The sequence below is a fragment of the Polyergus mexicanus genome, unplaced genomic scaffold, assembly GCF_030449975.1.
Source record: "Polyergus mexicanus isolate NDT 795.1 unplaced genomic scaffold, iyPolMexi1.0 SCAF_10, whole genome shotgun sequence".
Taxonomy (NCBI): Eukaryota; Metazoa; Arthropoda; class Insecta; order Hymenoptera; family Formicidae; genus Polyergus; species Polyergus mexicanus.
In genome coordinates, this window is record NW_027223330.1 from 9,829,753 (window position 1) to 9,848,772 (window position 19,020).

At 31.8% G+C, this 19,020-nt stretch overlaps 4 protein-coding genes across 7 annotated transcripts; 3 read left to right on the top strand and 1 right to left on the bottom strand.

Moving 5' to 3' along the window:
• The first annotated feature begins 4,484 nt into the window (after positions 1–4,484).
• Positions 4,485–6,609, top strand: LOC138937030 (ubiquitin-conjugating enzyme E2 J1). Its single transcript, XM_070302891.1, has 5 exons — positions 4,485–4,892; positions 5,232–5,437; positions 5,522–5,712; positions 5,781–5,898; positions 6,053–6,609. The coding sequence occupies exons 1-5, from the start codon at positions 4,856–4,858 to the stop codon at positions 6,293–6,295; spliced, it is 795 nt and encodes a 264-aa protein (XP_070158992.1). The 5' UTR covers positions 4,485–4,855; the 3' UTR covers positions 6,296–6,609.
• A 1,129-nt stretch (positions 6,610–7,738) lies between these two features.
• Positions 7,739–10,211, bottom strand: LOC138936994 (uncharacterized). Of its 2 annotated transcripts, XM_070302834.1 has the most exons (8): positions 10,126–10,211; positions 9,830–10,051; positions 9,403–9,454; positions 9,280–9,326; positions 9,159–9,192; positions 8,791–8,897; positions 8,585–8,697; positions 7,739–8,506 (listed from the first exon to the last, which is right to left on the bottom strand). In XM_070302834.1, the coding sequence occupies exons 2-8, from the start codon at positions 9,883–9,885 to the stop codon at positions 8,241–8,243; spliced, it is 675 nt and encodes a 224-aa protein (XP_070158935.1). In that variant the 5' UTR covers positions 9,886–10,051; positions 10,126–10,211; the 3' UTR covers positions 7,739–8,240. The 2 variants fall into 2 exon arrangements, with proteins under 2 accessions (XP_070158935.1, XP_070158934.1); XM_070302833.1 differs by having other exon boundaries at positions 9,830–10,211.
• A 2,938-nt stretch (positions 10,212–13,149) lies between these two features.
• Positions 13,150–15,786, top strand: Shu (shutdown). Of its 2 annotated transcripts, XM_070302685.1 has the most exons (6): positions 13,150–13,513; positions 13,597–13,840; positions 14,229–14,689; positions 14,761–14,949; positions 15,018–15,129; positions 15,212–15,786. In XM_070302685.1, exons 1-6 carry the CDS (start codon positions 13,467–13,469, stop codon positions 15,500–15,502), a joined length of 1,344 nt encoding a protein of 447 aa, XP_070158786.1. In that variant the 5' UTR covers positions 13,150–13,466; the 3' UTR covers positions 15,503–15,786. The 2 variants fall into 2 exon arrangements, with proteins under 2 accessions (XP_070158786.1, XP_070158787.1); XM_070302686.1 differs by lacking the exon at positions 13,150–13,513 and having other exon boundaries at positions 13,708–13,784.
• Positions 15,787–16,200: 414 nt separating this feature from the next.
• LOC138937381 (pancreatic lipase-related protein 2-like) lies at positions 16,201–18,390 on the top strand. 2 transcript variants are annotated; one of them, XM_070303603.1, is made up of 5 exons: positions 16,201–16,274; positions 16,389–16,828; positions 17,160–17,511; positions 17,594–17,843; positions 18,042–18,390. In XM_070303603.1, exons 1-4 carry the CDS (start codon positions 16,217–16,219, stop codon positions 17,809–17,811), a joined length of 1,068 nt encoding a protein of 355 aa, XP_070159704.1. In that variant the 5' UTR covers positions 16,201–16,216; the 3' UTR covers positions 17,812–17,843; positions 18,042–18,390. The 2 variants fall into 2 exon arrangements, with proteins under 2 accessions (XP_070159704.1, XP_070159703.1); XM_070303602.1 differs by lacking the exon at positions 18,042–18,390 and having other exon boundaries at positions 17,594–18,023.
• Positions 18,391–19,020: the final 630 nt, after the last annotated feature.

A 19,020-nucleotide genomic window follows, 5' to 3' on the forward strand; every position in this document is an offset into this window, starting at 1 on the left:
CTTTTTTTTTCGAAGAAAAAGTCTTCCTCGGTTATATTGTAGCATGATAAAGAATTTTTCTCGCGCTTTCTCTGTATAGCAGAATCTTGTAGAATTATAGCGATTAAAACGAATTATTTTATATTGGGAACTATGACTCTATATCACTTAAATCTCTCGGTTCGATTATTTATCCTGCACAGAACGACCTGGCAGCATGCGATCATTCCATTAACGCATATGGACACGGAGATATCCGTTCATTCATTTGGAAATACAGCGTCGATACCAAATATGCGTGTCATATCTTTCATAGCATGCAAATACACTCCACAATATTGCCATATGTATGTAGAACGCGTTCGAATCACCTTATATTGATATATGTACGCGAGAAAAATAAGTATATATGCTAATATATACAATACATGTAACAAATTATACTTATTTTGTTGTATGAATCAGTTATTTTATTGTTTGAGTCAGTTGTCTCTTGATAGGAATATTATATGTTAAAGTACAATATTATATTGTATAAATAGTTTTTGAATTATAAGCGACTGGAATATGATCTATCATGTAATTTAATTTTAAATGGATCTTACATTCTAACGAGGCTAAAAAAGTAAGATTTTAAACTATTTGTAAGAAGTATGAAAAATGAAAATCGATAGTACCAATCAGCTGTTTTTCTGCCAAGAAAAAAAAACTGGCTTTAAATTCCTTAAAGATGAAATTTGTCAGATATATCATAAAAAGGCTCTGTATATATGCATACCCAGAGCTTATATTGCCTGTTGCACGCGTACAATCTCATTTCTTCAAACGCGACACACACGTCTATGTATAAGTAAACCGTTCGAGCGACATCTCATTATTAATAGAAAATTCATTAGTAATATAATCGCTTAATTTTGCTCGAAAACGTTCTTTCAGGGGAAGCTTGCTCTTTCGTACAAACTATTTTTTGCTATTCCTCTTTTTCTTTTTTTCTCCTTTTTTAAGTCAAGCGAAATGATTAAAGTGCTGCGTGCGATTCTTCGTGGCTACGTTGCGTTCAACACGCGAACTCGCGATAGTATACTTTCATTACGTATGTATCTATTGTCTTTTGGGTTTAATTAGGTGTGTGGTAAGCAAAGACCTTGTCAAATTCGAGCTTGCAACGATAATTTTCGTTATCGCAGAAATTATGTAAATTCCAAGACACAAGTATATCGATACTTTATATTAATTTTTATAATTGTATTCCGGATATTATCAAGAATTTAATAATATCCGATAATTTTCCATTGTATAATTTGCATTTCTGCGTCATCTTGATATATCTTCTTAACACACGCCTAAACATGACGTTGACGTTATCGCTATTGCCGAGAAATTATGTGCTTCTCTCTCTTTACATACTTTTCCCCGAGATCATTTCTTCCCTTTTCCTTCTCTCATCAGCGATATCGCGAGAAGAGAGGAAAGAATTTTCGGAGACTCTCCTTGAGTCGCATCGAACACAACTAAAATCGAGTTTACCGAGAAACAATTTTACGTACCTGTTACGACTGATTATTATCGTGCATTAATCGCTATATAAGAGCAGTGAGAGAGAATACGTGTATATGTATGTGTACATACACATGTCTCGTTGTGTGCGTATGTATATATATATATTTATATAGTATATTATATCGTACTGTTACGATTGTTTTGTAACTATCGTTAAATGTCATTGGCTGCTTGTTATTGACGGCTTGCGATCTGCGGCTAGATCTGAACTGTATGTACATATCGAGTTTTAAGGGCGCGTGGAGAGCGTATGTACGGAGGGGTCAGTTGCACCACATGAATTGGCTACCTTGGATTAGCGATTTTTAGGCTCTCTTACTCGTTTCTTTCGTTATTAGATTAAATACGTATACCGATGAAGAGAATAATAATTTTTATCGATAGAGAGCAATGATGTCTTGATTCTTGCCATCGCATTTGTAATCGCTAATCGACATTGGTACAACGGGCCTGAATCATACGAACGCGTCGTGGGCCCAATTGTTTAAGGCAATTGTTAAGTGCAATGTTCGCCTGCATATCATTTGCACGATTGTTTTTGCAAATCATGCGCGAAAGAGATAGATGATACCTCAATGACTCTCTTTAATGAACGACTGAGAACCGTGTCCCAGGAAATGAACGAAAGGGTCGGTCTTGTAGGCACATTAACGTACGTCATAGCCGTTAATTTATTCCTAGTCCTATTTCTATCGAGAGATCCCTTATTTCGCAATATTATTCCACATTGTTCGTCTACAATAAACTTCGGTCGTTTATCGGGGTCGAGTCGAATATTCACAGAATATCTTTCACGGATACTTATTCATTTTCATCCATTTGACGATATATTTTCTCGCGACGAAGTCTGCAAGCACGGCGTGGTCATATTTCCCTATTTAATAATTGTACCTGTATAGTGTGTCGTTTAATTAGATCTACTTTTTACGCTCTGCCAGCATCGTGTGTTTGGCGTTTTACATAATAAAATAATTCTCGAATATTGTGCGCGTGCGACACGCGCGAAAACCGCCCAGGATATTAACGGGCCACAAGGACAGAAAATATACATTGCAGATTGCAATTTTAACTACTTTTCCAAACAAAAAAAAGAAAAAAGAAAAAGAAAGAAAAGATTTGTAGTCCTAGACTCCGTTTCTCTCGTTCCTTTCACGCGAGCGTCGCCCGATGGATGTGTATCTTTCTCTGACAATGAGAATAAAAAAATAGTACGGAAAATATAGTGGAAGGATCACATAAGATTTAAGAAAGTAATTAAATTTATCGCGGATAGTCATAGAAAGTTGATCATTATATAAAACGACCAGCTTTTAAAGAGAAGCATGAGCGCGAATTATCTCTATCGAAGAAAATATTAGAGGATGACAAAAAAAAAAAAAATAGTTCTCGATAAAAGATTTTTTTTTTTTTTTTTTTTTTTTTTTTTTTCATTCATAATTCGTTAAATATTTTCCTGTACGTTATGTTTCCCGCATGTTACATGCTCATAAGACAGACGGAGGAATTCTTTAGTAAAAATTCCTTGATAAGAACCAAAATTGAATAATATCCTCACGGAACGGGACAGGGGTATCTCTTCAAGTGACAAAAGATTGATCAAAGTCTAAAGCGTCAAATCTCTTTTTTTTTTTACAGCATCATTCTCTGGATTTTATTCAACGAAACGAGATACGATCTAAATCTCTCGCAAAAACTTAGAAATTTAGATGTCGCCGTTGACTTTGTGTTTTTCAAAAACATGCGAGCTTTTCATACGCGGGAGAAGGTACTCTTAATTTTACTCGCCATATCTCATTTTAACGATACTACAATCATCAATAAAGACAAAAAGAGAGAAGCAACTCCTAGATGCGGTATCTTTGGAGCACATCCATCGGGCGAATCGGTATCACGCGAGACCTATGTAATCGGGCTTATTATACTCTGATATACTCGCGGCATTCAAGAAGAGTGGCATTCAACGATAAAGAAAAAGAATTGTACATAATATATATACGTGCGTTTACTATTATCTACTTATTATTACGAGACTTACTCCTAAGAGATCTTTGATTAAATTACTTTATAGAAGTGAGACACACACACTCTCTCTCTCTCTCTCTCTCTCTCTCTCTCTCTCTCGCTGATCGCGAAGAGAACGACAAAACAGAGATCGCATATACATTGTTTAGCGCCATTGTGACTATCCCCTTCTTAAGAGAATAAGAGTATATACATATATATATATATATATTTGTTTATATATACATATACATGACACGTATATAGGCGCATTGGTACTATTATTATTATCATTATTATGGTTAACGTTACACGATTCTTATCATTATTGATATCGTCTTCACTATTATAATTATCATTGTCGTGTGGAGAGGATACCCGATGAGTAATTATTATATAAATAAATAAAAGAGGAAAAATCTTATATACTTATACATAATTATAAATACGTCATGAAAGACGATATATTCATAAACGATTAATTATTACGCGGTAAACACATAATGACATTATTATTACTATTATAAATAACACCCTATTCCCATCTGTGAATGTTTACGTTGTTTTATGATATTTAGAATATTCTAAAAATAAAGTCTATAATTTCCACGAAAACTCATATTATATGTGTTGTTCCTGTCTTCAAACATTTATCGTCGAATATTTTTTTACAAGTGTTACGAAATATTCTCAAATATATTATAATTATATGATATTACGAAATATATTTATTATTCGTATTTGCAAGAACAAGCTTATATAAATTTTAATTATATAGATATACCAATTTTTTCAAATCGATATAAATTATTCCAGAACAATAAATCTTGTTTATTATTGATTTATTTAATTCGATGCGTCATTTGCAACCTGAAAGATAAATAAAATTGATGAGGCATTACATGACATTTTGTCAGCATGAGACGGAGAGTCGGTTAGCCGAGGAATTTGTTAAAGTTTATCGACGATCTCTTCGATCTCTTCGTTCGCGACGCACCGGGTTTGTGGGGTTCGCGGGGCAACGCGAGCGCGTCGAGTTAACGTAACGTCACATTTCGCGACGCGACGGATCACTCTACGCAGGTTTATCGTCGAGCCGCGACGCCGAAAATCATTTCGCGGATACTCGGCGACACTGATAAATATGTAAACGAGGACGCACGTTATCAGGCCGTGCGCGCGTCCGTGGATCAGCAGCGTCTAGAGAGACGTGTCGTTCCTGGCGTATTTTCCCTATTTCGATTTTTAACCTGCGCGTCGACGAAGCGGACGGAAAGGATATCGAGAGAACGAAGGAAAAGCCACTGTATGCCAAATGTCATTCGAGGGAAAATATAACGCCAAGAGTCCGGGTGAGTCAACGTATCGAAATATGCTAATTGCGCCGGTATATTTTATTATTTTGACTCGTCAACAATATTGCTTATGCAACTTTTTAATGTATTTCCAATAAACTGTTACACATTCATAGTCTGATTATTAGTTTACAATACCCAATGTTGTACAATACCAAATGTCTTATAAATGTCTTATTGTTCTTTCGCATATTGACATTAGACATTTTATACATATGTCCGTAGTATAAAATAATGCAGATTAATGCAAACAGCATCTTAATATTATATATAAAAGCATTATATATAGTATAAAAGTATTATATATAAAAGCCATTGTATATTGTTATGTTTCAGCGGTAAAAAGATTAATGAGAGAAGCGCAAGAGTTGCACGAAGCTACCGAAGAGTATTATGCATCTCCTCTTGAGGAGAATCTATTTGAATGGCATTTTACAGTGCAAGGACCACCATCCACAGACTTTGAGGGTGGCGTTTATCATGGAAGAATCTTATTACCACCAGAGTATCCTATGAAACCACCAAATATCATTTTGTTGACAGTAAGTAGATATAATACTGTATGTGATAACTGTATATGATATATAAATTATATTGTATCAGCACTACATGTTCTTTCAATTTAGCCCAATGGCCGTTTTGAAATAAATAAGAAAATATGTCTGAGTATTTCTGGTCATCATCCTGAAACGTGGCAACCATCATGGAGTATTAGAACAGCACTGTTGGCTCTGATAGCTTTTATGCCTACACCAGGAAGCGGCACCATTGGCGCATTAGATTACAGTACTGAGGAACGGCAAAAACTTGCCAAAAAGTATTGATACCGTGATTAAATATAACATCACGATTCATATTCTTATCTGATTGATTGTTGCATTTCAGATCATTGAACTGGCAATGTGATACATGTGGAAAAGTTGTAAACTTGTTGTCCAAGAACTCAGTTAAAAAACCTATCACTGAGGAAGAGCAAACTATGCTGAATACAATTGCCCTAAAGGTAAATAATTACATCATTTTAAATATGAAAATGTTTTCTAGATCTATCTTTAATTATATATATTTATAATTATTGTATAATTAAGAAACTCGTAAACTTTATCGCATTTTAAAGCGAAAACTTAAATAGATATTTGTAAAAAACACTATTATAGGCCGATGATTCACCTACATCAGATTTATCTTTCGCGGATAATACGGGAAGTTCACCCGAGAGCGAAATACGACACCGTAACGTGGAAACGATTTCGGCGGAAAATGCAGATCGTCAACCTGATATTATTCTAAATCGCATAGAGACAATGTCCTCTTCAAACGATTTATTTTGGAGTATTCTTATCGCTTCATTAGTATCCGCTATTATTCTATTGATTTTACGACGATTATTTCTTGTTTAACTTATTCTTTTTTGAAAGACAAAAATATGTCTGGGAAATAAAGTAAATTTTATACATGTTTTATGGATATCGTTAATAAGACAAAAAAAAACAATCAGATTCATATATAACACAAATTGTCTGATTTTCATAAAAACATATATAATACACGACGAAAGTATGCATTAATATATTATAAATCTATATATTTTTTGTTCTTATAGAACTATACTTATATTTATTTTATAAATTCTTTCAATTATTGTTAACATAATATATTACTAGTCGCTTTTGTCAATCGTAATATTGAAATATGAATCGCATATGAATAACAACATAGATATTATATTTTAGTATATTAAATGGCAACTAATTCGAGATTTTAATACTATATTTTAGTTGTCATTGATAATACACATTCTTTATTAATTATGTAATAATATTATTATCTTTAAATATTTTTCTGTACTGTCTACATATATAAATCAAATATATTCAGATAATTAAAATCAGTATATTAGTTTCATCGGTAAATTATATTGTGCAATTTAGCCTAATATGATAATATTTTGTAATAAACATATAAGCTATACAGAGATATATGTGTAATTCTATAGCTTTCGTACACTTTTCATATATGTATAGTCACACTGTAATAAAATTTAATATAATCTGTTAGAAGAAAAGGATTTAGAGCAGGATATTGTTTAAATGGATTTTTTGGTATGTACATAGAAATATAATAAAGTAACTATTTATTAAAGCATATATAAACATATTACTTCTTAACATTCATTACAATCCATGTATAGTAATATTTCTCAATTCTGCACCCACTTTTATATTCATTGAACTATAACATCTTTTTACACTTTATGTTGATATGACATTTTTTTAAGAATATTTATTTCTAGCACCCAAATATTTGAAAAGAAGAAAAGAAGTACTTAAACTTGTGTGAGTCACATTTTATATATATATATATATATATATATATATATATATATATATATATATATATATATATATATAAATGTATTAAAATTATATTAAATGAAATATATAAGAGTAACATAGAGTCATAAACTATAGCAGAAATTTTACAACTTCTTTATTATCTATATTAAGGCATTCTACATTCATCGTTTAACTATTTCAGATAGTTTTACGTGTGCTCTCTCCATTACAATAAAATATAATTTTTTTGTACATTTGCTATATTTTTAGTTATTTGATCTGTTGAAGTGTATATATTTTAAACTGTATGTATCTTTTAAATTGATTCAATAGCATTTTACGATAACTTGAAAATCACATAGAAAATATGCTGTAATAGAATCTTTTGTATATATATTTGCATGTAATTTAAGCAACTTATTATTTGCATATATATTATCTCATATCGAAATAAATCATCGTGAGTGCACAGATATATCAAAAGAATTTAAAGAATATTGTGGCACGTTCTGTTTGTAAATAATTTATTGTCATATGGAAGCTATGTGTAAAGTAATAGCAAAAATAAAAACGTTAATGTATCTAAAGTTTATGATAAAGTTCAATTCCACTCTTAAGCAAGCAAATATTTTATCTAAAATTGAAAACAAGAAATATATATTTTATGTGTACAAATATCGTATATATGCATACACTGCGAGAATGTTTTCTTAATTTGATAGCTTGATAATTTTTTTTTCATATTACAGATTATTATAAAACACGCTATGCACAACATAGATATTCTCTCTCTCTCTCGTCATTTTTTGTGATTATCATATATCCTAAGTTGTACAAAAAGTACATATTTTTGAAACAATATAAATGCAGTTATATTGTTTCAAGAATAGTAATATCGAAATAATATCTTTTTGTATCTTTTGAAAGTATATGGCATATTTTATCTGTATAATAAATTTTTATAATACAAAAATACAAATAATTCCGTTGATTACAATTAAATCGTTTATCAGCTAGTATTAATGTTAGTCCACTCGCCTGTTTCTTTTAGAGCTCTATCTCTTAATTTTTCTATCTCAGTTAGAAGCTGTTCAGTCTCTATATCGACACATACCATATCTGGTTCCACTGGATCCCACTCTAAACTATTTGGGCTTGAAACTCTGGACCAAGGAGATGATGTCAAACTAGATGGTTGACTATTATTAACTGATGTCTGTGTTAAAGAATTCTCTGTATTTTCTTTCCTATTATTCAATATTGGTAGAGGCATTCCTACAGAAGTACAGTTTGTTTATTTCTTGTGAGAACTTAATTAGAAAAATGAGAGATGTAATGATATGATATGGTTACCTTCATGTTCCCACTCAAGATCAAGCGATGATCCTGGAGTAGAAGAAACATAAGTCTGCTGTTTTATTAATGTCCTTGCATCGAGAACTTGAAGTGATGTATCCAACCCAGAGCTAAACATAATTATATAATTCTTTAGATATAATGAAACTTAATTTTATAAACGCATGCGCGCATTATTAGAATTAAGGAATAATATAATGTACCTTGTAGAAACATCATTTCTAGAAGTCAATCTGGCATACTTATTACCACTTCGTGACCATCCTCCATCTTCCAATAATTCTAAAGTCACTGGAACCCCATGCTTTTTCTATAATTCAAATATTTTATTGTGTAAATTAAAATATTTATTGCAAAATAAATGTAATAAATATATTTCTCCAAAATTATTCCGTGAATTTTAAAAGAAAGTACAGAATTTGAAAAATATTTATAAAATGGTATTTATTTGCTGATTCTTGTCATATTTATTGTGCAATATTGCCAGTTTATGTAACTGAAATAGCCCCCATATATTCTGTAATATTTTTATTTTTATATACTAAGTGAAATATAAAATATATGCCTTTACCTTGAATCTTTTTAAAGAGAGAAATGATAACAGACTATATCCAGTAAGCATGACAAATAAATGTAATATTAATATCATCAATTTTTAATTAAAATTAGAATTTAATAATCGATTTTTATACCTTTTTGATCTTTTAGTTTGGTCTTCATGTTCTTCAGCATCCATGAACTAAGCATAAATGATAATACCAAAATTATTCATGCAAATAAAAGCATAGTTTGTGAAAGGAAATTTTAATATATACCTCAGCTTGTTCTTCTTCTTGACAAGGCATTCTGGTATGCCTTCGATAGAATCTGTAACATATAACAAAGCACAAGAAAACGATAAATGAACAAAATACATTGATTTGATAGATATACCCCTCAATAATATCTGCGACAAATAAGCGATGAAGAAGATTCAACTACTAAATTAAAGTACTCGAGAGAGATATATATCTCCCATAACTTTTCATTCATTCACAGTACATAACTTTATTGGGAGTTGCGTACTAACCCAACTATGAAGTCATGCAACTATAATATCGAGTCATCAAGACGCATCTTTTATTTAACAGAGAGCATATTTAAAAATCAAAATATAAAAATCTTTTCTCGATATATTGAATAAAATTTTTTTCTATCAGCACACATTCTGGTAATCATATTTCTGATCCAATTCTATCTAACCTGTACGATACGGAGTCTGTGATTCTCGCTAAGCAGTGGCCGAGACAGGCCCCCATGACCTGTCACCCCACGGCGCCGCGCCGTCATCTAACTGATATGAGTGTTCGGATGCCAGCGTTTAATTCCACGTGACAACAGAACCGACAGCGTTTTCTTTCAGCTGGTGCTATCCGATGATCTGATATCCCGATAAGACTGCGCGTTATCGAATCGCGCGTTCATCTATCGTGTATATCGTATATCACTTATATGTATATGCGCTTTTACAAATTATGTGTAATAAGGCGCCGTCTTACGTGGCCCCTATCGTCTCGCCGTGAATTGTCAGCGTCAGCTGATACCTGGCCTTATCGGTTACGCCGCAATTCTCACTGTCACTTATCCGCCCGCGCCATTTGTATTCGCGTATATTACACAGTGTCAAAAAATTGTAGTACAATCAAACAAATTAAAATTTAATAATAAATTATTTATATCAATAATTTTTGTGATAGAACAATGTTAATAACACCACGCTGTATTATAATTTTATGCTAATTAAATTAAATAAAAAATGCAAATAATTCTTTCTCTATTTTACAACGACTCACATAATAAATTCTGTAACAAAGCTTGCTACTTACACACCAATCTGAATAATATGATTCTCTTTTTCACTTCATTTAGATTTTTAGATTGTTCTTTTGCTCTTGCTACTTCATAGAAAAAATTTATAAAAGCTCCCTTTTCAAAAATTATAAAAAGCGATGCTTGTAACATCATTTTCTCGTTTAGAAAAAAGATTTCATACATCTGTAGAACCTACATGTAAATCCCATCTACATCTTCATTTAGAAGCAAATATATATATCCGGTCAGATATATGAAATCTTCTTTCTAAATGTTGCAAGCATCGCTCGATATAATTTTTGAAAAGGGAGCTTTTATAATTTTTTTCTCCATTTTAGTCTATTACACTATGACGTTTTACATCAGCGATTACATTAACGCATAATAATGATAGCGTGAATTTTATCTTTGCGTATATAAGAGAGATTTTAATATATACTTATCTAGATAACAATAAAATATGTATGTGAAGGCATATGATTACGCATGGTATGAAACCGAATGAGGCCAGAAGCCTGACGTTGATGATGATTTGCATCGAAAGGCCTCTCTATATTACTGCGGAAAATATTTCCGATGACATTATCCTTGTTTTGTAGCGTAAGATAGCCTGTTATCCTTACTTAACTATTTATATAATTTTCTGTATAATATTAAATTAGACAATATAAAAAAAAAATATATCATTTATTTCTATCACTAACAATAAGTCTCTTTTATGTACATTTTGCTTTCAGTTAATCAGGACATCAGCTGGTTATATATCCGTACTTCTCGCTAATCGATGATACTTGGACATTGACTTGAACAATCTCCGATAGAATCTTTTTCTATAAAGCAATAAGAATACACCGTCAAACAGCGTTTAATTAATGCATCAAACTGATTAATTCGTCTTCGTCAAAAGAAATATTCTCATATGTATAATCAATTGTAATAAATAATCATATTCGCATTAAGAATATTTTAAATTTTATCAAAACTGCTTCATATATCATTCAAGCCACTTGATTTAAAATTTCGATAAATTATAGAGAGACTTACGTTCAAAATATTTCAAATTAATAACATTATACCTGTATATAAATATATATATATATATATATATATATATATATATACATGCTAGAGTAATAAATTGTACGCGTAGCCCACATAGATATATTTAATATAGCAGTTTACATTTTGAAATTGTTATTGAAGTTATTATTTTTTATAACACATTTATAACACATCAATCGCACCAGTTCAAACAATAAACTGTTAATAAATATTGTATTATATCTTTCGCACGCTTACATGAACGATTTGTCTCTTGATGCAGACATATGTTTATATATATATAAAATTGTCTCTTTATCTTTCATTAAAATATGTTAAATGCACGACACATTTTCTTCTGCACATGTATTTATCCTACTTTGTTAATTCTTACAATGATCTTATTATTGTCAGTTAACACATTTCTCATATTGCCACTTTTCGTTGATATAAGCTGTATGTATCGTTAAAATGTAACGCTTGTAAAAGTTTGCGATCTCGATATTAATTTTTTGTATTTTTAAAGCTTGTTCAACAGTAGCAGAGACGCGTTAGTTAAGTTTCAGAAAATTCAAATTGTTGAAAAAAAGTAAGTCCAGTGAGAAAAGACGTGGGAAGATAAATTAGTAATAAACGTCGGGAAAATTGGAGACCGTTGCACCCATTTAAATATTTATAGACTATTTAGCGATGCTATATGTAGGAGGGCTACGAATTCGATTCTCCGAATTACGCGTAAAAAGACACGGTGAACATCGATATTTAAAATATTTATGCACATGCCCGTACATTTTGCATCTCAGCATGTGGACTACAAAACTTTTGCCGTGGGCATGCGTAATTGCTGCGTCCTGAAAGATGAGGGAAAAATGCTAAATTCATAAAAAAATGTCAGTCTACGTTTACTCTCGGACATGGATAATTCTAAGGCATTGGCATACACAGGTCTTTATACTTTCATTATTATCAATAAGATTTGTAAATTTTATATTGTAAACGTAAAGATACATTTTGTAATTCCAACTGTCAATATAATTAAAGAAGAGAAAACAAAAAAATTTTTGGCTAGTAGTAACAGCTGTTCGCGAGAGCTCAATGTGATAAGGACCATTATGCGGCGTCTACAATAGAGATTTTAAACCCTAAGTCTTAAGAAATTGACCAATCACAGTCGAATATTCTTCTCATACTCGACTGTGATTGGTCAATTTTTTAAGGCTTAGGGCTTAAAGTCTCTATTATAGACGCCGCATTAATGTTCGAACTGAGACCAGCGTACTTGTCCCGTTCTTGAGAAATAAAGCATGTCTTTCACTCGCAAATAATTTACTTTAAGTACGTCTGATGAGGCTGATTTTCTGCCCGTTGGGGATTGAGTTGAGGAACGAACCGATAGAGTTTTCATTTGATCTGACAATGAGCCGAGAGCGAATGTTACTTTCGAGAGTTTTATCACTGTTCTAATACTGATACATGTCGCGAGTCGCGATAGATCGATACTCATAGAATGAATCGAGAATCTCCACAAGAGTCGATACGTCGATATCGATGTTAGAGCGCGTGGTAAGATCCTGAGAGCGGGCCTGTGATTGGGTGATAATATCTCGCAAGGCTCGTGAGATTGATAGTACAGGGCATCGGGATTGGGTCAAGAAGAAAGCGGAAGAGAAAGATATATATTTTCGTTATATAGTTTATTTTCTTTATTTTATGTTTTGTATTTTTATGAAAGATTCTAATTATTTTGTACCAAAGAATAAAAATAAACATTTTGAGCAGTACTAAACATAGCTTTTTATATTAGTCTCTACATATGCCAGCGCATGCGCATTGTATTAAATGTACACGAATTGTGAGAACGAGAGGTTGATATACGTCTGCACCGTGATGTTCTTGCCAGCGTTGAGCTTTGATTATGGTGAGACTGTAAGAGTCCGGTAAGGATAATATTGAGTAAAAGGAACGAGATTTTTTGAACATTATTAAAATGGCAAAACACATAATAGATCCTGCAATAAATGGATTCAGACTCGAGTACGTTAAAACTGATCAATTTATAATCTCATATACAAGATCACACTCTTATTATATTTATTTGGATTATATCATTTTTTTAGAGATTTGATAGGCGAAGATGGAGTTACTTTTGAAATTGGAGACGAGTATCACGATGATGACGACGAAGAGTTCTCATATTCTCCATTTGTACAATTCAGCAATGAGGAAATGCTAAATATGTTAAACATGAATGGTTTTGACGATGAAGATGTTAGGGATGATGAGAAAGGATCTGTATCCCTTTATGGTATGAGTTTTGCGAAGTTAAAAGCAAAGATGACAAGTTTAGCCACAAATCAAAAAGTAAATCATATTTTATATTATTTACAAATTATGTTTTTTTCATAAAAAGGATATAATAGATATAATATTTTTTTAATGTATTGAGATTAATACATCTATAATCTTAAGGCCACTATTCTATACACAGCTATCAATAGCTGTAGCTTCTATAAATGTTGTTTCGCACGTATCTTAACATATCAAGAAACATGTGCATTGACACTTACCGCCAGAACCTACAGCCATTGGTAACCGTGTATAGAATAGTGACCTAGATAAAACTGGATAAAACTTACAAGAAGATTACATTTCACTGATATGTGAAAATCAAAGCAATTGATGAAGTAACCTTTTGCTTGTTCTACTTAAAATTGCAAACAATTTTAATTATGAAATTATCTCATATTAGGTCATGAAATTTGTTAAGCAAAAGGGTATTGGAGAGGTTGTTCCTTCTAATGCTCAAGTTACCATTCATTATATCGGATATTTTGAAGACAGAGATGAACCTTTCGATTCAACTTATTCTTCTGGAAAACCAAGGACGCTGCGTTTAGGACAAGGGTATATTATACCTGGTTTAGAGATTGGCATATGTACTATGCGGAAGCATGAAATAGCAGTATTTCTGATACATCCCGATCTTGCTTATAAAGATATTGGCTGTCCGCCACGTATCCCTCCCAACGAGGAAGTAGTATTTGTTGTTCATTTAATTGATTACCTTGACGACGGTTCTGCCGATACTTATCAAAATCTTAAAATAGAAGAAAAGCACTCATTTAAGCATGTGGTAGAGCCTGTGTTACATATGCTTGTGGCTGCTAAGGATAGTTATAAAAAATATAATACCAAACGGGCAATACGAGAGTAAATATTATATTATGAGATTTTTGTGCGATTATAACATATGATTATATCTCTAATATATTTTTTTATAGGTATAAAAAAATAATTGATTGCTTAGAAAATGTGCAATTAAAAGATAGTTTGGAAGAGAAAGAAATGAATGAATTGCTTTCAAAGGCTTATACTAATCTTGCGATATGTTATAATAAAATAGAGTTACCACGTAGTGCCTGCATAGCCTGTAGGCGAGTGCCGGTACCAACAGCTAAAACTTATTACAAGTAGGCCAATATTAATTAATACAATACTTATAAATTAATAGCATAATTAAAATAATTTTTTCTTCTAGTTTTGGTAAAGCTTTGTGTAATCTTGGAGAGTATGCTGAAGCGATGAAGGTATTGCAAAAAGCTTATACATTGGAGCCACAAAATGAAGATATTAGAAAAGTAATTAAACTAGTGAGTTGAAGATTAAAAAAATATATATATTTTTTCTAATATATTAAAATAAGATATATTATAATATCTTTTTTACAAACAGACGAATGTGAAACAGCGCCAATATCTGGAAACTGAAAAACGCTTATGGGAAAATTGCTTCAAGTCTGGAAATAAAGAAATAAAAGTTAACGAATTCCGAAAAGTCATACGTGATATATGTGAAACCGTTATTAATGGTAATGATGTAAGACGTTCTATTCCTGAAGGTCTTACAGAAGAAGAGCTTCAAATCGTACGTGAAGAAGCTGCTGTATTAGGATTGAATATTGTTACATTTTCAAGATTTGGCAAGGAAGTTGTGTATCTTCAAAAGAGCAAAGCATCAAATTAATTTCAACATTATAGAATTCTTAATACCATCTATATTCCCAAAGATTAAATGTTAGTTTTCTATCTTTTAAGTTTATAATTTTGTGATAATCTTATATTATCTACATGTTTTCTATGCCAAAAGAAAAATATATAATTAATTTTCTCTAGAGACAAATATAAATTTTGAAAGAAAAGTATTTTTATGTTGATGTAATATCTGCTTATTAAGCAAAATTATCTAAATATTGACTTTATATTAAATATTACTTTCTACAAAACAAAGAAAATTTAAAAAAAGATAAACTCGACGTTACGCATATATTATTAAAAAGATTTCAATATGATGTATGGAGTAGGATAAGAGTTTTATGTCATTAAAGAAAATTGATTGTTAGTGTTAAAATATATGATAAGTTAGTGTTAAAATTTGATACAATACGGCAATTCTTTTGTACTTTGTATTTTTTATTATTAATAAAGTATTTTTTCAAAAATGCAATTATATTTAACTGATCCTGAAATGTAAGATAGTACATGAAACTATTTATATATCAATCTCTATACTGTTTTCATATACTTAAGTTGGATAAACAAACGCCGGAAGTTCGTGGAGCAATCCTCGTTATGTATTTCTTGTTCGACGTTAGTAATAAGATATAATAGATCGAGTGATATAAAAAGGTTTCCGCTGATGTAACATCGAGGTATATAAGAAAAACTTCGCAACGCAATAATGTCAAAATATAATGCGATGTTTCTTATTGCAATGTTCTTCATATCTTTGCTCTTAAGTAATTTAATTTTTTTTTATATTTGGCTTCAATTTTGTAATCAAAAATACAATGATTCAGATACAAATAGAGGTGAGAGTCCACATTTTCATTATTTTTCATTGGTGTTTTTAGATGTACCTATTAATACAGCTGATTTACCAAGTCATCGGCCATCGATTCAAAACTTTCAAGATTTCCATCCAGAGGAAGGTCTCCTGGAGATTTTTTTGAACCCGACATCAGTCATTTCAAATGATCACGCAGCGATTGGCAATATCATTGATTCGGATCTGAAAACGGAAGATGTGAATTATGAGCTGTATACTAAGGATAATAAAGAACAATCTGTTTCTCTACGAGTGAGTGATAATGCACAATTGAAAGATTCGCCGTTTAATTTTACATGGCCAACCAAGATTATCATTCACGGATGGATGGATAACGGAAACACTTTCTGGCTACATAACATTCGACGAAATTATCTTAGCGTTGGAGATTACAACATAATCTGCGTGAATTGGTCCGCCGGTTCAACCAAAGAATATCTAACATCTGTCAGACTTATTCGCCAGGTGAACGATAAATTTGCATATTCTAAAAAAAAATTATACATCAGCAAAAAGAAGCTCTAATTTTCGAAATTATGGTTTTAAAAATGTTACATACATAATCGCAAAATGTATATCAAAATACAGAATAAATCACGCAAATCGTGCCGCAATAGAGATAATTTTTTTTAAATTTAGATTAATTCATAATGAGTATATTAAAATAAAAATTGATATCGCAAAATTCTCAAAATTCCTTCAACTCGATTCATTTTAATATATATATATTTTTTTTTACAAGAAAACACACACACACACACACATATATATATACATAAAATTTGTGTGCTTGCAGGTAGGAGAATACGTGGCTGCATTTATAGAATTTCTCATATCGGAGGTTCAAGTTTCCTACGATGATATCCATATACTGGGGCATAGTTTAGGCGCCCACGTAGCCGGATACGCTGGTAATTATCTGTCGGGGAAACTCGGTCGAATTACCGGACTTGATCCGGCTGGACCAGCGTTCGAGACACCTTATCTGAAAGATGCGAAAGAGCGGCTGGATTCTACAGACGCCAATTTCGTGGATATTATACACACTTGTGCCGGTAGTTTGGGCATCCTCAGACCCATCGGCCACGTAGATTTTTATCCGAACGGCGGAACATTCAGACAACCCGGATGTCCAGTACTTTCATCCCGTACGATATCGTCAACATATTTGCAGCTTATATTTAAATTTTATAATATGCGACAGAACTAATCTAAAATTTGTATCTTTAGAATACTGTAGTCATGGTAGATCGCACCAATTTTTCGCCGAGTCTATCGTGCATGCTGACGGCTTTCCCGCTCTACAATGCGCCAGTTGGATAGATTTCCAATTTGGTAAATGCAGCAATAATTCCACTCTGATGGGTGAATTTATCAATACTGACACTCGGGGCATTTTTTATCTGGAAACCAACTCGGAACCGCCATTTGGAAAAGGCGTGATATAAAACGAAGATGGTGGAGATAGTATAAAGATAATGTAACTTTGCATTTTTACTTGTGACACATATACCATATATATTTTATTACAATTATATAGCAATATCGCAGAGAAACGTACAAAAGGGTATAGAAAGTATTTTACTTGTATGATACCTATTACACAAATATATGTATTACGATATAAAATAGGAGCGTAATAAAAAAACGACGCCTATTGCACATGTATGTTACATAGATTTTACTGCAAGCTTTGCTACTCCATCGGACGATTTCTCGATTTTGCCGCAAAACTGCATGCAATACTTTCGACGAACTGTATCCCAGTCGACGACGTTGTCTATCCTCGGAATATTATTCAAGGAACTTTGACTGTTGGCCGGACTCGATTGAAGTAATGAAAAATTGACGCTGTCCTTCGTTCGTGGTAATGGAAGTACTCTATTATTCTAAAAAGACGGAAAGAACAGATACAAATATCCCGGAAATTATTTAATAAATTGCACATCTTTAAAGATAACTGGTAATTTTCTAAAACTTTAGAATGTATAATGATAAATCGTAATGATAACCGTAAATACAATATAATATTAGTAAATTAAAATATGTTTAAAATATATAAATAATAAAGCAGAAATAGAAATAAAAATTTTAAACGGCTAAATAATTATGAATTGCATCGATACGTCTTCCATAAGTACATCTGGTATCCTACGTACAACAGAAAATGGATATTTCGGAAAGTCATTTTGATGCATATTGGGTTCCATGTATCCATGGGACCTGCCAATCTTTTGCTTTGCAATTCGTTTTCTCATACAGACACTCTTCAAATACTCGATCCATGTAGTAATGAGATTTAACGGGATTGGCGCAGTTCTCGTTCTTGAAAAAAAATAAAATCGATGCGATAAAATTACAATAAAGATTTTCAAATTCACGGTAAAAGTGCATAAAAAATCACGCACATTTTAAATTTTCTAGAAAAGCCCTCTCTCTAATCAAAGAGTTACGTGATGTTAGAAATTAAGGAGTTCAATTATCGCCGTATAATTAGAAACGACAAAATCATGATTTTTATTTAATTTAAAATAATCTTCAAGAGAGAGAAATCTTGTGGAAATGTGTGAAAACTTATTTACTTACTTTTGCATCTTACGTATTAGCTTGCTGAGACCATACTTCCATTCGATATCACTCTGTGATATTACTTTGTG